This window comes from Magnolia sinica, chromosome 1, assembly GCF_029962835.1.
Source record: "Magnolia sinica isolate HGM2019 chromosome 1, MsV1, whole genome shotgun sequence".
Lineage (NCBI taxonomy): Eukaryota > Viridiplantae > Streptophyta > Magnoliopsida > Magnoliales > Magnoliaceae > Magnolia > Magnolia sinica.
In genome coordinates this window covers 14,504,697-14,518,726 of record NC_080573.1, presented here as the reverse complement: position 1 = coordinate 14,518,726, position 14,030 = coordinate 14,504,697, and the positions used below count along the sequence as shown (strand labels likewise).

The following is a 14,030-nucleotide window of genomic DNA, read 5'->3' as shown; positions in this document are numbered from 1 at the left end:
ATTTCTATGTGATTTGTTGGAACATGACCATTTCTTTAATTTTTAAGAAAGAGGTTAAATGCATTGAATATATATTTTTATTTTTCTAGTCATCATTCACAGGACAATGAGTTAAACTAGATAGTTATATGAGTGATTATTAGGTGATATGATGTAGAAGTAACTCACCCCATACTCTCAAGAAAAAGCTCAAACGAGCTTCAACAAAAGGTCCTCGTGTCCAAAACTAACAAAGGTGGTTCGACAGGTTGAGAGACATGATACACATGAGACCAAGCCACAATCACTATAGATGGATCCAAAATCTGATTCAAATCCAATATAACACCAACAGGCACATAAGAAATGTATCCAATCAATTCGTTTTAATGAATAAATCATTGAGCTAACTCCAAAAACCCATCCTCAATTCAGATCGCGGTCCACAATTCCAACTCGCCTGGGTCCCCTACCCCAGTAGCACCTGCTATTGGATAATAAACCTCTCTTGCCACAGCGGTACGAATGGTAAGAACCACCACACAATAAAAATGTACAAATAAAGAAAAGCCAGCTATCGGAATTGAACCAATGACCATCACATTACAAATGCTTCTTGTTTGAATTGCAACATCTCTATTTTATTTTTACACATTGAGCATGTGCATGTGGTCATGGGCTTGGCCAGACTTGTCATGGATGAATTACCTCTCTCATATGGGTTGCACATGGACAGCAGCACTTTTGTATTTTTTTGGCATGACTCCAGCTTGGGCTAGCCTTTTGTGACTGTGATTCCACTGTAATCACTTTCCCAAATGGATCCAAATCAATCGTGTGGTGGGGGGTGTGATCCACAAAATGTGATAAAATGGAATGCTTTCCTTCACTAACACAAAATCAATAAATAAAAATAAATAAATAAATGGACTACCCTTTTTTCATCTCCATCCTTGCTTCATGATGTCCAAGATATGCATGTAGAGATAAGGATTACTAAAATGATGAGGAGGTGGGCCACACCTCCCCTCCCTCTCAATCTCAATCCCTCGCCGTTGCTGGCCTCTGTTGCATTACTTGCTGGCTTGGTGATATTGCCCACCTTCTTACTGCGAAGAAAAACAAAATAAATGGTCTTAAATAAACGAAAAACATATATCTTGCGGCTAGGATCTTCCAGCCGTGAAGATGTTTGAAGGGCTCGATTGATCAACGGCATGGATCACTGAACAGTGGACCCACTTGTCCAAACTGAATACCCTAGTACACTGTGTACATCCTAGGCTGGAGGAATCTATATACCTCCGCACTCAAAAACAGTCGTACGCGACCAACACAGCAGACATCATGCAACGGCCCCACTACAATCACCCAAAAAGGACAACCTACATTGAAAAACCGGACCGGGCGAGAACCCGGTCCGGTCTATGACTAGTTGGCCCAGACCGTTTTAACTGCTTGATCCTGAAGGCCCAAATACTTAGACACCCACAACCAGTTTCCTTCCGGATCTTACAACAAGAGGGGAAAAATCAAATCAGGGCCGAACATCTAGGCGCTACAAACCGATCACCACTACCGGCCTGTCAGCCCATTGATTACAGAATGGTCATGAGATGTGGAGCCCACACACATCGAATCACCATCCAGAGAATCCAAAGAAAGCATCATCCTATCTTAGCATGATACATTGATAAAAAGGAAACAGTGTCGGTGCAGCAGGGTGGCATGAGTGGACCCGTGCATTGCATCATTTACTCGGGGAAAGCAGGTGGGCCTCATGATTTCCTAGAAGAAAGGCAGGCAGAGCAGGTGGACCCACCGGCCCACGCAACGTACCCCTTCAATCCAAGAGCGACTACCAATGAGACCGTATGTAAAAAGTGTGATCGCTTTTCAGGAATGCTCACATGCTCCGTTCGTGCCGTGTGGGGCCCACCTGTGATGTTTTTTTTTTTTTGGTGGAATCCCAACCATGCATCCTCACAGGCAGCGTACATCACAAGAATCTTCTTCCACGCCAAAAACTCAGATGGGACACCACAGGGAGCAATGTACAATCACAACTATATATATATATATATGGGAAAAGGTACTATGCGCTCGACCTCACGATAAGCTCACGTGAGGTCAATCTGTGTGGGCCCCACCGTGATGCATGTCGACCATCAACACCGTGCATTTGATGGGTCCCCACTAAATTATGGGATATCCCAAAAATCAGCCGTATACGGAACTCAGGTGGGCCATACCATCTAAAATCATGTGAAGACATGCCAAAAACACACACACACACACACACACATATATATATATATTCATTGTAGCCCACATTAATTCTGGAACGGCTTGAGTTTCAGAGGATCCATTCATTGAGGTGGGGTGCGCATGATGACTGGATTGGATGAGATATAGACAGCAAAATGAACCCCCACATTCCATCTGGAAATTGCTACTGTACGCATCCCCTCCAAAATGTCCCCATTTGCTCCCTTGGGTGTGGCCCACTTGAGTTATGGATTATGCTGGATTCTGGGATCCATGGCTAAAATTGTGTGGCTCATCTAATTGACGAGTTGGATTATATTCAAACATCACAGAAGGCCCCCACACGGTCGAACGACTGGTAATTACGATGTGTATCAATGTGATCCTTCTACCATTCTCTCTGGAAAAAAAAAAAAAAAAAAGAACGATGGTGAAATCTACACTTTTCTGGAAAAGATCACGGTCAGCACGTGTGCATGATCCCAGACGCTCTTGAGGCAGAGATGCTTTCAGTTAAAAAATCAGGCCGCTCTCATCATTAGTCAGATAACATGCATGTCCCCCGGGCCATTGGCTCTCTACTCATGGCTCCGTGGTAGACTCTAAACCGTTTGAATCTTGCACACGTGTCCTACATGTGAAGGACGTGGATTGCCTACTCCCCAATGCTCGGTGCTCTGTGGAACCCACCATGATGTATGTGTTTTATCCACAGCGTCCATCCATTATTTCAGATTATTATATGGCATGAGCCCAAAAATGAGTCAGATCCAAATTTCTGGTGGACCACACCATAGGAAACAGTGGTCATTGAACGCCTACCATTAAAAACTTCTAGGGGGCCGTAAAAAGTTTTGGATCAAGCGGATATTTGTGTTAACCAGGTCTTTGTGATTTTAATCAACAGGTTGGATGACAAATAAACATTATACCGGGCCTTGGGAAGTTAATAGTGGCCACTCAATCAACCACTGTTTTCCTGTGGTGTGGTCCAGCAGAAATTTGGATATGCCTATTTTTTGGCCCATTTCCTAAAATCATCTGGAAAAATAGATGTGGACGGCGTGGATAAAACACGCTTATCATAGTGGGCCCGCAGAGGAGCGACCAGTACACATCTCCGTATTGGCAGCGTCAGAAGGCAATCCGTGTCCACATGTGAAAAGCATCTAAACAAATAATTGGGACCCGGATTTCCTGCGAAAGGCGAGTTCCTGCGCTGGAATGTTAGGTGGGGCCACAGTGATGTTTGTGAGAAATCTACACCGTCCATCCATTTTGAGAGCTCATTTTAGGTCATGCTACAAAAAATGAGATGGATCCAAACCTTAAGTGGGCCACACGAGAGGGAAAACCGTGGAAAGAGTTTCCTATTCTTGAAACCTTCCTGACATCTACCCTAATGTTTATACGCCATCCAAACCGTTTATAAGGTCATTCCCACTGGGATGAAGTCAAAACACCAAAAACTTAGCTTGATATGAAACTTTGTGGCCATACGAATGTTTCAAACGGTAGTAACTGAATCCCCACCGTTTCATCAGGTGCGGCCCACTTGAGTTTTGGATCCACCTTAATTTTGGTCGCATGTACTAAAATGATCTCTCGAAATAAATGCACGGTATGAATTTCTCTTAAACATCACGGTGGGCCCCACCTACCATCGCAGCGCAGGAGCTTCCTGCCAAAGGCTTTTAGCAGGAAATCCAATTTGCACAGCCTGGATCGTACTGCTTGTATGACAGGTCTAAGACAAGTACAGTGGAAAAACACTACTTAATAAATCGTGGCAGACCGACATCTGTGCGTTTCGTCCACCTTCACGCGCGCGAGACGAGGATTGCCTCCGACGACGACCGGACGGAAGCTACGCGGCCCTGCTACCACCGCGATGTTTGTGAAAATCCACCCATCCATCCGTTTTAACAGCCCATGTTAAGACATAAGCTCAAAAATGAGTCAGAATCAAAACTCAAGTGGGCCACGCTAAATGAAAACGTGGGTATTGAATGTCCAACGTTGAAACATTTGTCGGGTCAAAATTTTTAATTATCTTATGAACGGTTTGGATGTCATATAAACATCACGGTCGACCCAAGAAGATTTCAACGCTAAACATTTCCCACCTCACCTTTTCATATCCTGTGGACGACTCGAGAGTTTTTGATCTGCCTATTTTCTGGGTCTATCTCCTGACATGATTTGGTAAACGGATGGACGGAGTGGATTTCTCACAAACATCACGGTCGGTCCCACATAGTCCGGGCTGTAGGCAACCCGCGTCCCCCGCACACACGTGTAAATGGGTGTACGCTCCATAACCACAATCAAGAAACATGCGGGTGCGAACGGACCATTAATTAGTTGGGCCTCCCCAAAAAATTCCACAATAAAAAAAAATTAGCACAATGACAACTGTCCTAACCATCTGATCAGCCGACAAGCGGATCAGAAAAGATTATTAGTCCTTAATCAACCAGGAGTTCTCTAATTGGACGTCTGGAATTGTCACATCAGTGTGATTTCTTTCCCCAGTGGACGTCATACGTAGAGCCCACCGTCCTTACGGCCTGGGTCCTACTTAAACACGCCGCTCATTTAATCTAGGGTCGAGCCCTATCCTGCGACCAAGTTATTCTTGTCGCAGAATATTGAGAAACATAAGCCGGAGGTATTGGCAGACCCACGTGCCAAAGTGGGACATTTGCACAAGATCCAAGCTGCACATCAGGTGGGCCACACATGTAGTTACCCTACCTCAAACATCTGCCGAGTCATTCCACTCATCTGATCAGATGATTGTTCATCAATCTTGGACGTGCTCCATTGGATCATCATGTTGGCCCAATATCAAGCTAACGAATCCCTATGGTGGAGCCCAACGGATGAGCGGCTTAGATCTTTCACGTGGATCCCAAGCCGCAGATCGTGCAGTAATGAGAAGTGTAATTTCAGTCGCACGAGTGCAATTTGAAAGTGCATGACCTCATACATGGAAACGGGACACATGGTCAGCAAAATAAAAAATATCCAACGGTCCGTATCCAGAAAACAAGTGTCAAATATCCAGGACGGGGATTGCGTCTTTACCCCGCCCGTCTCTAGCCACGAACGGTCAGTTCTGTGGGCGGGCCCACCGTGATGTATCTGTTTATTCACGCCGTCCATCCCTTCTCTCAGATAATTTCAAGGTATGTTCACAAAAATGCGACAGATACAACGCTTAAATGGATCACACAAGAGATGACTCTTGCATTTAATGCAACCCAAGCTTATCACATGGTGTGATCCACATGAGTGTTCTATATGACTCATTTTTGTATTCAAACCTTAAAATGATCTAAGAAAAGGTTTGCACGGTATGGATAAACAAATACATCACCGTGGGCCCACCCACAAAACTGCCCGTTCGTGGCTAGAGATGGGCACCCAACCTACATTATCTTGGTAAGATGGCTGACCTACACTGGGTTCCCAATTTGGACAGTTTAATTCCCATACTAGCATCACCCATCACACTCTTCCATAGAACCCACCCGTCAGAAACCACCCCTTTGAAATCGGGAAACTATGATAAACAGGTGGGTGACACGTGTACATATAATTCTAACCGTTGGTCAATTTTCCCTTATCCATTCCTATGTTTCTAAATTGCCCACCTGATAATCTTAGCCAGGGTTGCTAGACAGCGTCTCAGATGTGATGCACGTGGGCAAAATCCCACGTGTGAGGCCAGTGCACCTTATTTTGACTCGAGCGACGAGAATTATAGAAAAAAGCTAAAAAAGAAAGAAAGGAAGAAATAAAGAAATCGGATTGCGTACGCTCTTATCGTACTAAGTAAACTCAGTTGGGCATACCGGGAATTTATGTAGTTTATCCACACCTATCATCCGTTTTTCCATCTAATTTTAGGCGTTGAGCCCAAAATTGAAGCTTATAAAAATCTCAAGTGGACCCTACCACAGGAAACAGTGGAAATAATGATTTCCACCGTTGAAACCTTTCTAGGCCCCCACAGTGATGTTTATTTTTCATCCAAACTGTTAATAAAATCAAAACAACATGGATGAAGGGAAAAAAAAACAAATATAATCTTGATCCAAAACTTCTGTGGCCTCCAAGAATTTTTCAACGCTATAAATTCAATTCACACGGTTTCCTGTGGTGTGGTCCATTTTAGGCCTGTATATACTTCGGTTTTAAGCTAAGGCTCTAAAATTATCTTGTAAAGTAGATGGACAGACTGGATAAAATACATAAATCACGGTGGACCCACAGAGTTTACTCAGTACGCTCATACTCAGTACGCAATCCGCTTCTAGAAATAAACAAAAAGTACAGCGAAAAATTCCAGCCTTCCTCACCTGCCAGGAAAAATACAGCTACCGTGACCTGCAAAAACAATAAAATAAAATATATATATCTATTCTCACAGCAGTGCTCGCGACCACTCAAATCCACCAAAAGCTGCAAAAGATGGGAGCGGATTGCGTGTGACCGCACAGAAATATCTCTATGCCCCGGACTGCGTGGGGCCATAGAGATGTACGTGACAAATCCACTCCGTTCATCCGTTTTGAAAGACCACGATAGGACAAGATTTAAAAAATAGGCATATCCAAAACTCATGTCGGCCATACCACAAGAAACAGTGGGAATTGAACGCCTGGCGTTTCCGAATGATATTTGTTCGTACAGTTCCTCTAAGTGGTAATAAATCTATGAACGGTTTGGATGTCATATAAACGTCATTATCAGCACCAGGAAGGTTTCAGCGGTTGATGTTGCTGTTCCCACTGTTTTGTTGGTGTGGCCTACCTGAGTTTTAGATCTTCCTGATTTTAAAAATCCTGTCCTATTGTGGTCTTTCGAAACAGATGGACAGAGTAGATTTGTCATGGACATCTGTGTGGATCCCACACAGCAACCCACATCCGCAAAAGATTAGGCTCGCGACTCCTACGTTTGTTTAGCACCATTTTGCAAATGTTGGTGGCGCATTTTCCTCACGTGTGACACTGGTGAACAACTATCTAGACCATCTAAACTGTGGGTCCCATTGTGGATAGGTCATCTCTCTAGAACCACACCGATCAACGAATCCTAGCCATCCAATTAATGGCCATCAAATGGATGGCTAAAAGTAAAATAGTGACTTGTCCAAATTCTAATACGCCATGTGTCCGGTTCTAGAGTCGCCACCATCTTCTGCTTGATGCAGAACTACACGGGAATCTTTGGTCCCCCGTGACCGTGAATTCCCCGAGTTCAGCCACCTGGCCTACCTCATCTACTCGCCTCTCGCACGTGCCAACCCTAACACGTGTGCTAGACCCAAGCGTCAGTCTCACGTCAAGAAACTCGTGCGTTGAAGGTGGACAGTGTGTAATTAACCATCGATTCCTTGAGTGCATGTGAGGACCACCTAATTAGCGGACAGAAGTCGTTTTCGGGTGATGAAATATATGCAGCAGGACCCACCTTTTGATCGGCTTCGATCTAGTCAACGTATGCCATGTTGGCATGTACGAGAGGCAAGTACAATGAAAAGTTCACTTCCCGGACCCCCACACAAGTTAAGGAGCACTGAGAAGCCGTACCATACTATAAATCGGACCATCCCCACATTTTCTAATGCGGAAATCGGAGCCGTCCATCAGGTGGGCAGCACCATTGCACGTGCTCTGCTCCAAAATAATTCCATATGCTCATTAGGTGGCCGACAAGTGTGAAACAGAATGTGAGCGGTTCGTGAATCTTTTCACCGTCCATTCAGTTCATAACCATATGGCACAGCTGATTAACGGCCAGATCTTATTTTACGTGGAATGTCAATTTGCACTCCCTCGTACTAGGAACGGGCCGTTCATCATGTGGGACCCACTTCTTATACTCCAATGTCTCAAAAATCATGCGTGATCACGGCTTCGATTCAGTGGGCCACAGCCCTATGTAGATAGAATATGGAAAGAAAGCCGAAATGCTTACTCGCCCCTCTAAGCAAAGCTCAAAAGTCAAAAAGATAGGGGAATGTGCCGCACTCCTGAAGTAAACTGATAGCCGCCAGCCACGGCGGGCCCACTTCAGGAGATGCAAAATGAAGACGATTCCATGGTTCTGATCCGTCCATAGATCAAACGGCTAGGATCATTCACAACCACTCTTATTCAGCGGCCCTTCCTTTCCATGGTGGGACCTTCTTCTTGAACGGTTTTGATCACGAGGGGCAAAATAGCAAATAGAGCCTCATAAACAAAGAGCATGATCACATCGTGTGGGGCCCATCTTCATGTACAAGTGTCATCAAACCCGTCAATTAGATACGGCCTCACGTCTTAAAGCCTCTGGGCCACACCATAGGGAACAATCTGAGACGTTGCTAGATGGAATGTGAGTTCCACATTGTAGTTTTTATCCATCCAACCCAGTCATCAGGTTGTGCCCCACCAGATGAAGAGACCCACTTAAACTCAAGCCATCAAAAAAATTAAGTGGGCCACAATAGGTAAATACACATTGTTCTTAATGGCGTGCCCCACCTGAGTCTTCGATAGGGATGATTCCTAGAATGTGCGGTGATCATGAGGAGCCGCACCAGATTCACGGTTCAGATTCACGTGATGGACCCCACAGAGCCCGAACCAATAGCAATTACGCGAGAAACAGAACACTCTATCATCATCTACCATACTTACTTGGGTCTGTGGTGGTGACAATGGCGATACCCTTGAAATCGCAGGATCCAACGGCCTTCCCTTCCTTCTGGTAGTAGCTATCGAACGCATACGAAGCATGGCTCTTCACATTGTTCGGCTGGTAGCAAACCTCCCCTGGCTGGATCTCCGAGCAATTGGATAGCCCGGGCCCACACGCCCAATCCAGCGCCGCCTGCAGTGTCCTCGAATCCACGCCGTCCATCGCCACGCAAAACGTCCGGTTCGTCGTGTCGTTGGCCAGGAACGTCCCACTCCCTGTAACATGCAGCAGATACACCGGCGTCGAATTCCCATAGAAAAGCCCCCAATTCGCCTCCGACACCGGCCCCGGCCGCAGATCTTCATTCAAGAGCTCGTAGATGAAGACGCTGGACGTGATCTCTGGATGCAGCGGCGTCCCGCTGCGGTCGATCACGTGCTTGATCAGGTTCGAATTGTAGGTGTTTGCATTGTCGATCGTCGCGTACGGCTCTTTCGAGTCCCCCTTCGACGGCCAGCCGGACTCAGTGACGAGGACGGCGACGTCGGTGACGTTGAGGTTCTTCATCGAGAAGTAGACCGCGTCGATCATCGCATCCAGGACGTTGGTGTAATGCAGCAGGGTATTCGGGTCCACCTCCTCCTTGGCGGGGGTTAGTGGCTTGAAGAGCGAATTATCGAGCGGAACGACGCCCCGATTCTGCATAAAGACGTAGTAAGGGTAGAGATTCATCATCAGGGGCGATTCCGTCCGGGAGAGGAACGCGATCAACGGCTGGATGACTGAGTTTAGTGACTGGTTAAAGAAGGCCTGAGAAGGGGGAAAGGGGTCGAGGACGATGGAGGCCGAGTGCGGGGTGGAGATTTTGATCTGGGTATGCAGGTTGGCGGCGACGAGAGCGGCGTAGAGAAATTCAATGGCGGGGACGAGGAGTGGGCCCACGGAAGGGACGCTGGTAAGGACCTCATCGCCGACGGCGATGGCGGTGATGAGGGTATCGGGATAGAAGGCGACGACGTTGCGGCCGATCCAGGCGGCGGCGGTGGCGTTGGAGGAGCCGAGGGCGAGGAGCTGGTTGTTGGGGATTCCGACGACGACGCGGATCTTGGTGTGGGCCAGGGCGCGGAGGAGATCGGGGTCCGCGTCGTAGAGACGGACGTGGGAGATTTGCTGGAGCTGGAGGAGGGAGACGATGGCCGTCGGTGAGAGGAGGTTAGAGGTGTCCGTACCGATGTTTACACCGATGAAGGCGGCGGCGTCTTGGTTCTGCTTCTTGAGCTCCCATGTTAGGTCTGCTTCTACTGCTGCTGATTGAGAAAAAGAGACGAAAAGTGGGTGAGATGTTAAAAAATTGGGGCTTTTGAGGGGCTATATTTTTATTTTTATTTGATTTTACCTGAGAAGAGGAGGAGAGAGAGGAAGAGGAAGAGATTGAAGGGAAGGTTAGAGTCTTCCATGGATGAGAAGACGGTGGTGCTGTTCTTCTTTTTGGTGATCTTTTGCTACAGATTTTTGCATTATTTTGTATGATTTTGTTCAAAATGTGGGTGTTAATATTCTCTCCCTCACCCTTTTTAATGCCTTTTTATTTGAGTTTTTGGATGTTTCACGAACGAAGGACTGATGAGGTTGGCAGAGGAGCTCCGACCGAAGGGGACGCTGTAGTGAGGAGCTCACCACGCTATAGATTCTCTGTGGGGTCCACCGTTATGTATTTTTTAATCGACGCCCTCTATCCATTTTTAAAGATTATTTTAGGGAATGACTCAAAGATGGAAGCGTATCCAAGGCTCAAGTGGACCACACGAGTGGAAACAGTGGGAATTAAACGCTTACCGTTGAAGACTTCTTGGGGGCCACAGGAGTGGAGTGTTGGATCGAGCTTATATTTGTTTTTTCCCTTCATCCAGGCCCATGTGACCTAATTAGAAGCTTGGAAGACCAGTAAAAATTACTGTGGGCCTTAAGAAGGTTTCAACGGTAGATGTCATAATTCCCACTTGTTTCTGTGGTGTGGTCCATTGAGATTTGGAAAGGCTTTAATTTTCATGTAATGGCCTAAAATGAACTGGATAAACGGATGGACGGAGTCGATTAAACAAATACATCAATGTGGGGCCACAAAGAATCCTAGCGTGCCAAGCTCCTCAGTGCACAATACTCGTCCGACTGAAAGAGTTTGCTTTGCGTCTGTCGCGACTCGTGACTCAGACTATAGCGTGTCGCCATCCATGGTGTGAACCGTCCATGTCATCTTTACCATGAACAATAGGTTAATATCTCGTAATTACGATTCAGTGATTATCCTGGCCATTGATTTTGGAGTCGAATAATGGCCATTGAAAATTTTGGGCTCCACAGATGCGGGTTCCTCAATCGCGACAGAGGCGGGTGAAGTTCCTGCAGTAGGAAGCTGTGTGGGGCCACAGATATTCCCTTGAAAAATCCACTCGGTCCATCCGTTTTGCAAGACAAAGATAAGATAGGAATCTAAAAATCAGGCAGATCCAATGATAGTTGGGCCACACAAAACGAAACAGTGAGAATGGAAACTCCCATCATTGAAGCCTTCCTAGAGTCGACCATGATATATTTAAATGTCATCCAAACCGTTTATAGGGTTATTACCACTCAGATAAACAGTTGGCACAAATATCATACTGATAAAATACTCCCGTGGCCCACAAAGTTTCCAACGGTGGGCGCTCAATCCCTGTTGTTTTATGTGATATGGCCCACATTAGTTTTCGATCTAGCTGAATTTTATATTTCTGCCCTATTGTTGTCTTTCAAAACTGATGGACTGGCGGATCTGATCTAGCACATGCGTACCTTCTTTATACGTTCTTGTAGCTCTAAATTTTAAAATGCAGTAGAGCTGGGGGTGTACACGAACCGACCTAGCTCGGTTAGCTCGCTCCACCCGGCTCGAAAAAGCTCGAAATGACTCGGTTAAGCAGAGTTCAAGCCGAGTTGAACTGATTTTTTAAAATTCAAAATGAGTTCGAGCCAAGTTTGATATGGCCCAACTCAACTCGGCCTGGATCCAACCTGGCTCGAATCTTACTTGGATCGAATTAGTTTGGTGACACGGTTAATTTGATATTAATGTTACTCAATGAGCAATTTGATGAAATAACTCAACAAAGTGTGGCTGGTGGTAAAGAAGGTATGTATATGAAACAAATACTCATTTTTTCTTTATTTTTATGTTGCTTAGAAGGTGTTTGATAAAATACATGTAAAACCATTGCTGATGTTTTAGATACAGTGAGATTTTGAAGGTGCAATCCAAGTGTTTGTGAAAATGTTGCACAAGTGAACTTGGCTCGATCTTGGCTCGAACTCGGCTCAAACTAGCCCAAGTTACTGATTGAACCAAGCCAAGCTAGCCAGTTAGGCTCGAGGACTGAGTCGAGCTAAGGCCAACTCAACTTGGTTCGGCTGCATGTGCAACCCTAAGTAGAGCGCATGTAGATTACAGGAAACTATGTACTCCATTAGGTAATATAGGTGGCAAAAAATTAGCACAGTAGACCCTTAGCTTTTAAGGCCTTTTTTTTTCGACGGCCGCAAAGTTTGAACACGAAACTACATTTTTAGGGTACGGACAGACAAAAATACCCCTCCTATTAAGGTAGAAGTAGGGTTTTTTTGTCTGAAATGGGTTTTTTCGTACAGTAGAGATCTAGTTTGGTTACGAAAGTTTAGGGTTGATGAAAAAGGTGAGGTGGATAAAAGGTGGCGTCTATAGTAAAAAATTACCAGGGAAGCGGATTGCGTGTAACCAGTACACTAAGCTTACTGAGTAAACTCTATGAGGTCCGGTGTGATTTATATATTTTATCTACTCCTTCCAAACATTTTATCAGATAATTTTATGGCTTGAATCCAAAAATGAAGAATATCTAAACCACACCAGTGAAAACAGTGTGAATTGAACTCGTACCGTTGAAAATTTCTTGAGGGCCACTGAAGTTTTAGATCAACTTATATTTGTTTTTTTCCGTTCATCCATGTTTTTTTTGGATCTTATGAACAGGTTGGATGACAAATAAAAATCACCGAAGAGCTTAGCAAGGTTTCAACAGTGGAAATCATTATTCCCACTGTTTCCTATGGTATGGTTCACTTGAGCTTCGTATATATTTCAATTTTGGTCTCAACCCTTTAAATGATCCGAAAAACGTATGGATGGCATATATAAACTACATACATCCACGGTGGGCCCAACAGAGTTTACTAAGTACGATGAGAGCGTAGTAACTCAGTACGCAATCCAATTTCGATAGGGTGGAGGGGTACTCTTCGGCGAAAACGCCAGCAGGGCACGTGAGAAAGATATTAAGCGTGGAAGCAGATTGCCTGTGACCCGGGGCTGTGTGGGGTCCACATGGATGTCCATGATAAATCCACTCCGTCCATCTGTTTTATAGATTTTATATCCTAGAAAAAGGCAGATCAAAAATTCATGTGGGCCACACCAAACGAAATAGTGGGAATAAAAACGTCCACTATTGAAACCTTTATGGAACTGATCATGATGCTTATATGCCATCCAAACCATTCATAGGGATATCATCACTCAGGGCCTATCTGGGCATTTGCGTTAGGGTGGATTAAATGGGATGGAATTGCGCTGACAGCAGCATTTATGATAGACAATGGATTGTCTGGGGATAGAAGTATACACCTCTATCCCATGATGGATCCAACATTACGTTTGGAATTCATGGGATTCCTTTTATCCCATAGGATATCACGGTGGGGCTGTTTGGATTGCCCATGGGATACAATATATGGTAAAAACTAAGATGAGCTTCAATAACGGTCCATAGTCAGTACTCAATATCATCATCGGGGATTGTTGGATGGGCCTTGTTTTTGGACACAGTCACATCCAAGGTGGGGCCTACCTGATGTTCGCCTTGGATTCATGCCCCACCATGTGTGTGATTGGGCCAGCTGTTATTGAACGCCCACCGTTGGAAATTTTGCGAGGCCACATAAGTTTTGGATTAGAATGATATTTATGTCTGAGAAATCGGGCTGCGTACTAAGTTACTAGTACCCTTTTATGGTAC

At 45.2% G+C, this 14,030-nt stretch overlaps 1 protein-coding gene across 3 annotated transcripts; it reads right to left on the bottom strand.

Moving 5' to 3' along the window:
• Positions 1-539: 539 nt before the first annotated feature.
• Positions 540-10,595, bottom strand: LOC131240653 (glucan endo-1,3-beta-glucosidase 1). 3 transcript variants are annotated; one of them, XM_058239037.1, is made up of 4 exons: positions 10,343-10,593; positions 8,946-10,253; positions 6,615-6,642; positions 540-1,088 (listed from the first exon to the last, which is right to left on the bottom strand). In XM_058239037.1, the coding sequence occupies exons 1-4, from the start codon at positions 10,401-10,403 to the stop codon at positions 938-940; spliced, it is 1,548 nt and encodes a 515-aa protein (XP_058095020.1). In that variant the 5' UTR covers positions 10,404-10,593; the 3' UTR covers positions 540-937. The 3 variants fall into 3 exon arrangements, with proteins under 3 accessions (XP_058095020.1, XP_058095029.1, XP_058095038.1); XM_058239046.1 differs by having other exon boundaries at positions 8,946-10,250; XM_058239055.1 differs by lacking the exon at positions 540-1,088 and adding an exon at positions 3,441-4,868 and having other exon boundaries at positions 10,343-10,595.
• Positions 10,596-14,030: the final 3,435 nt, after the last annotated feature.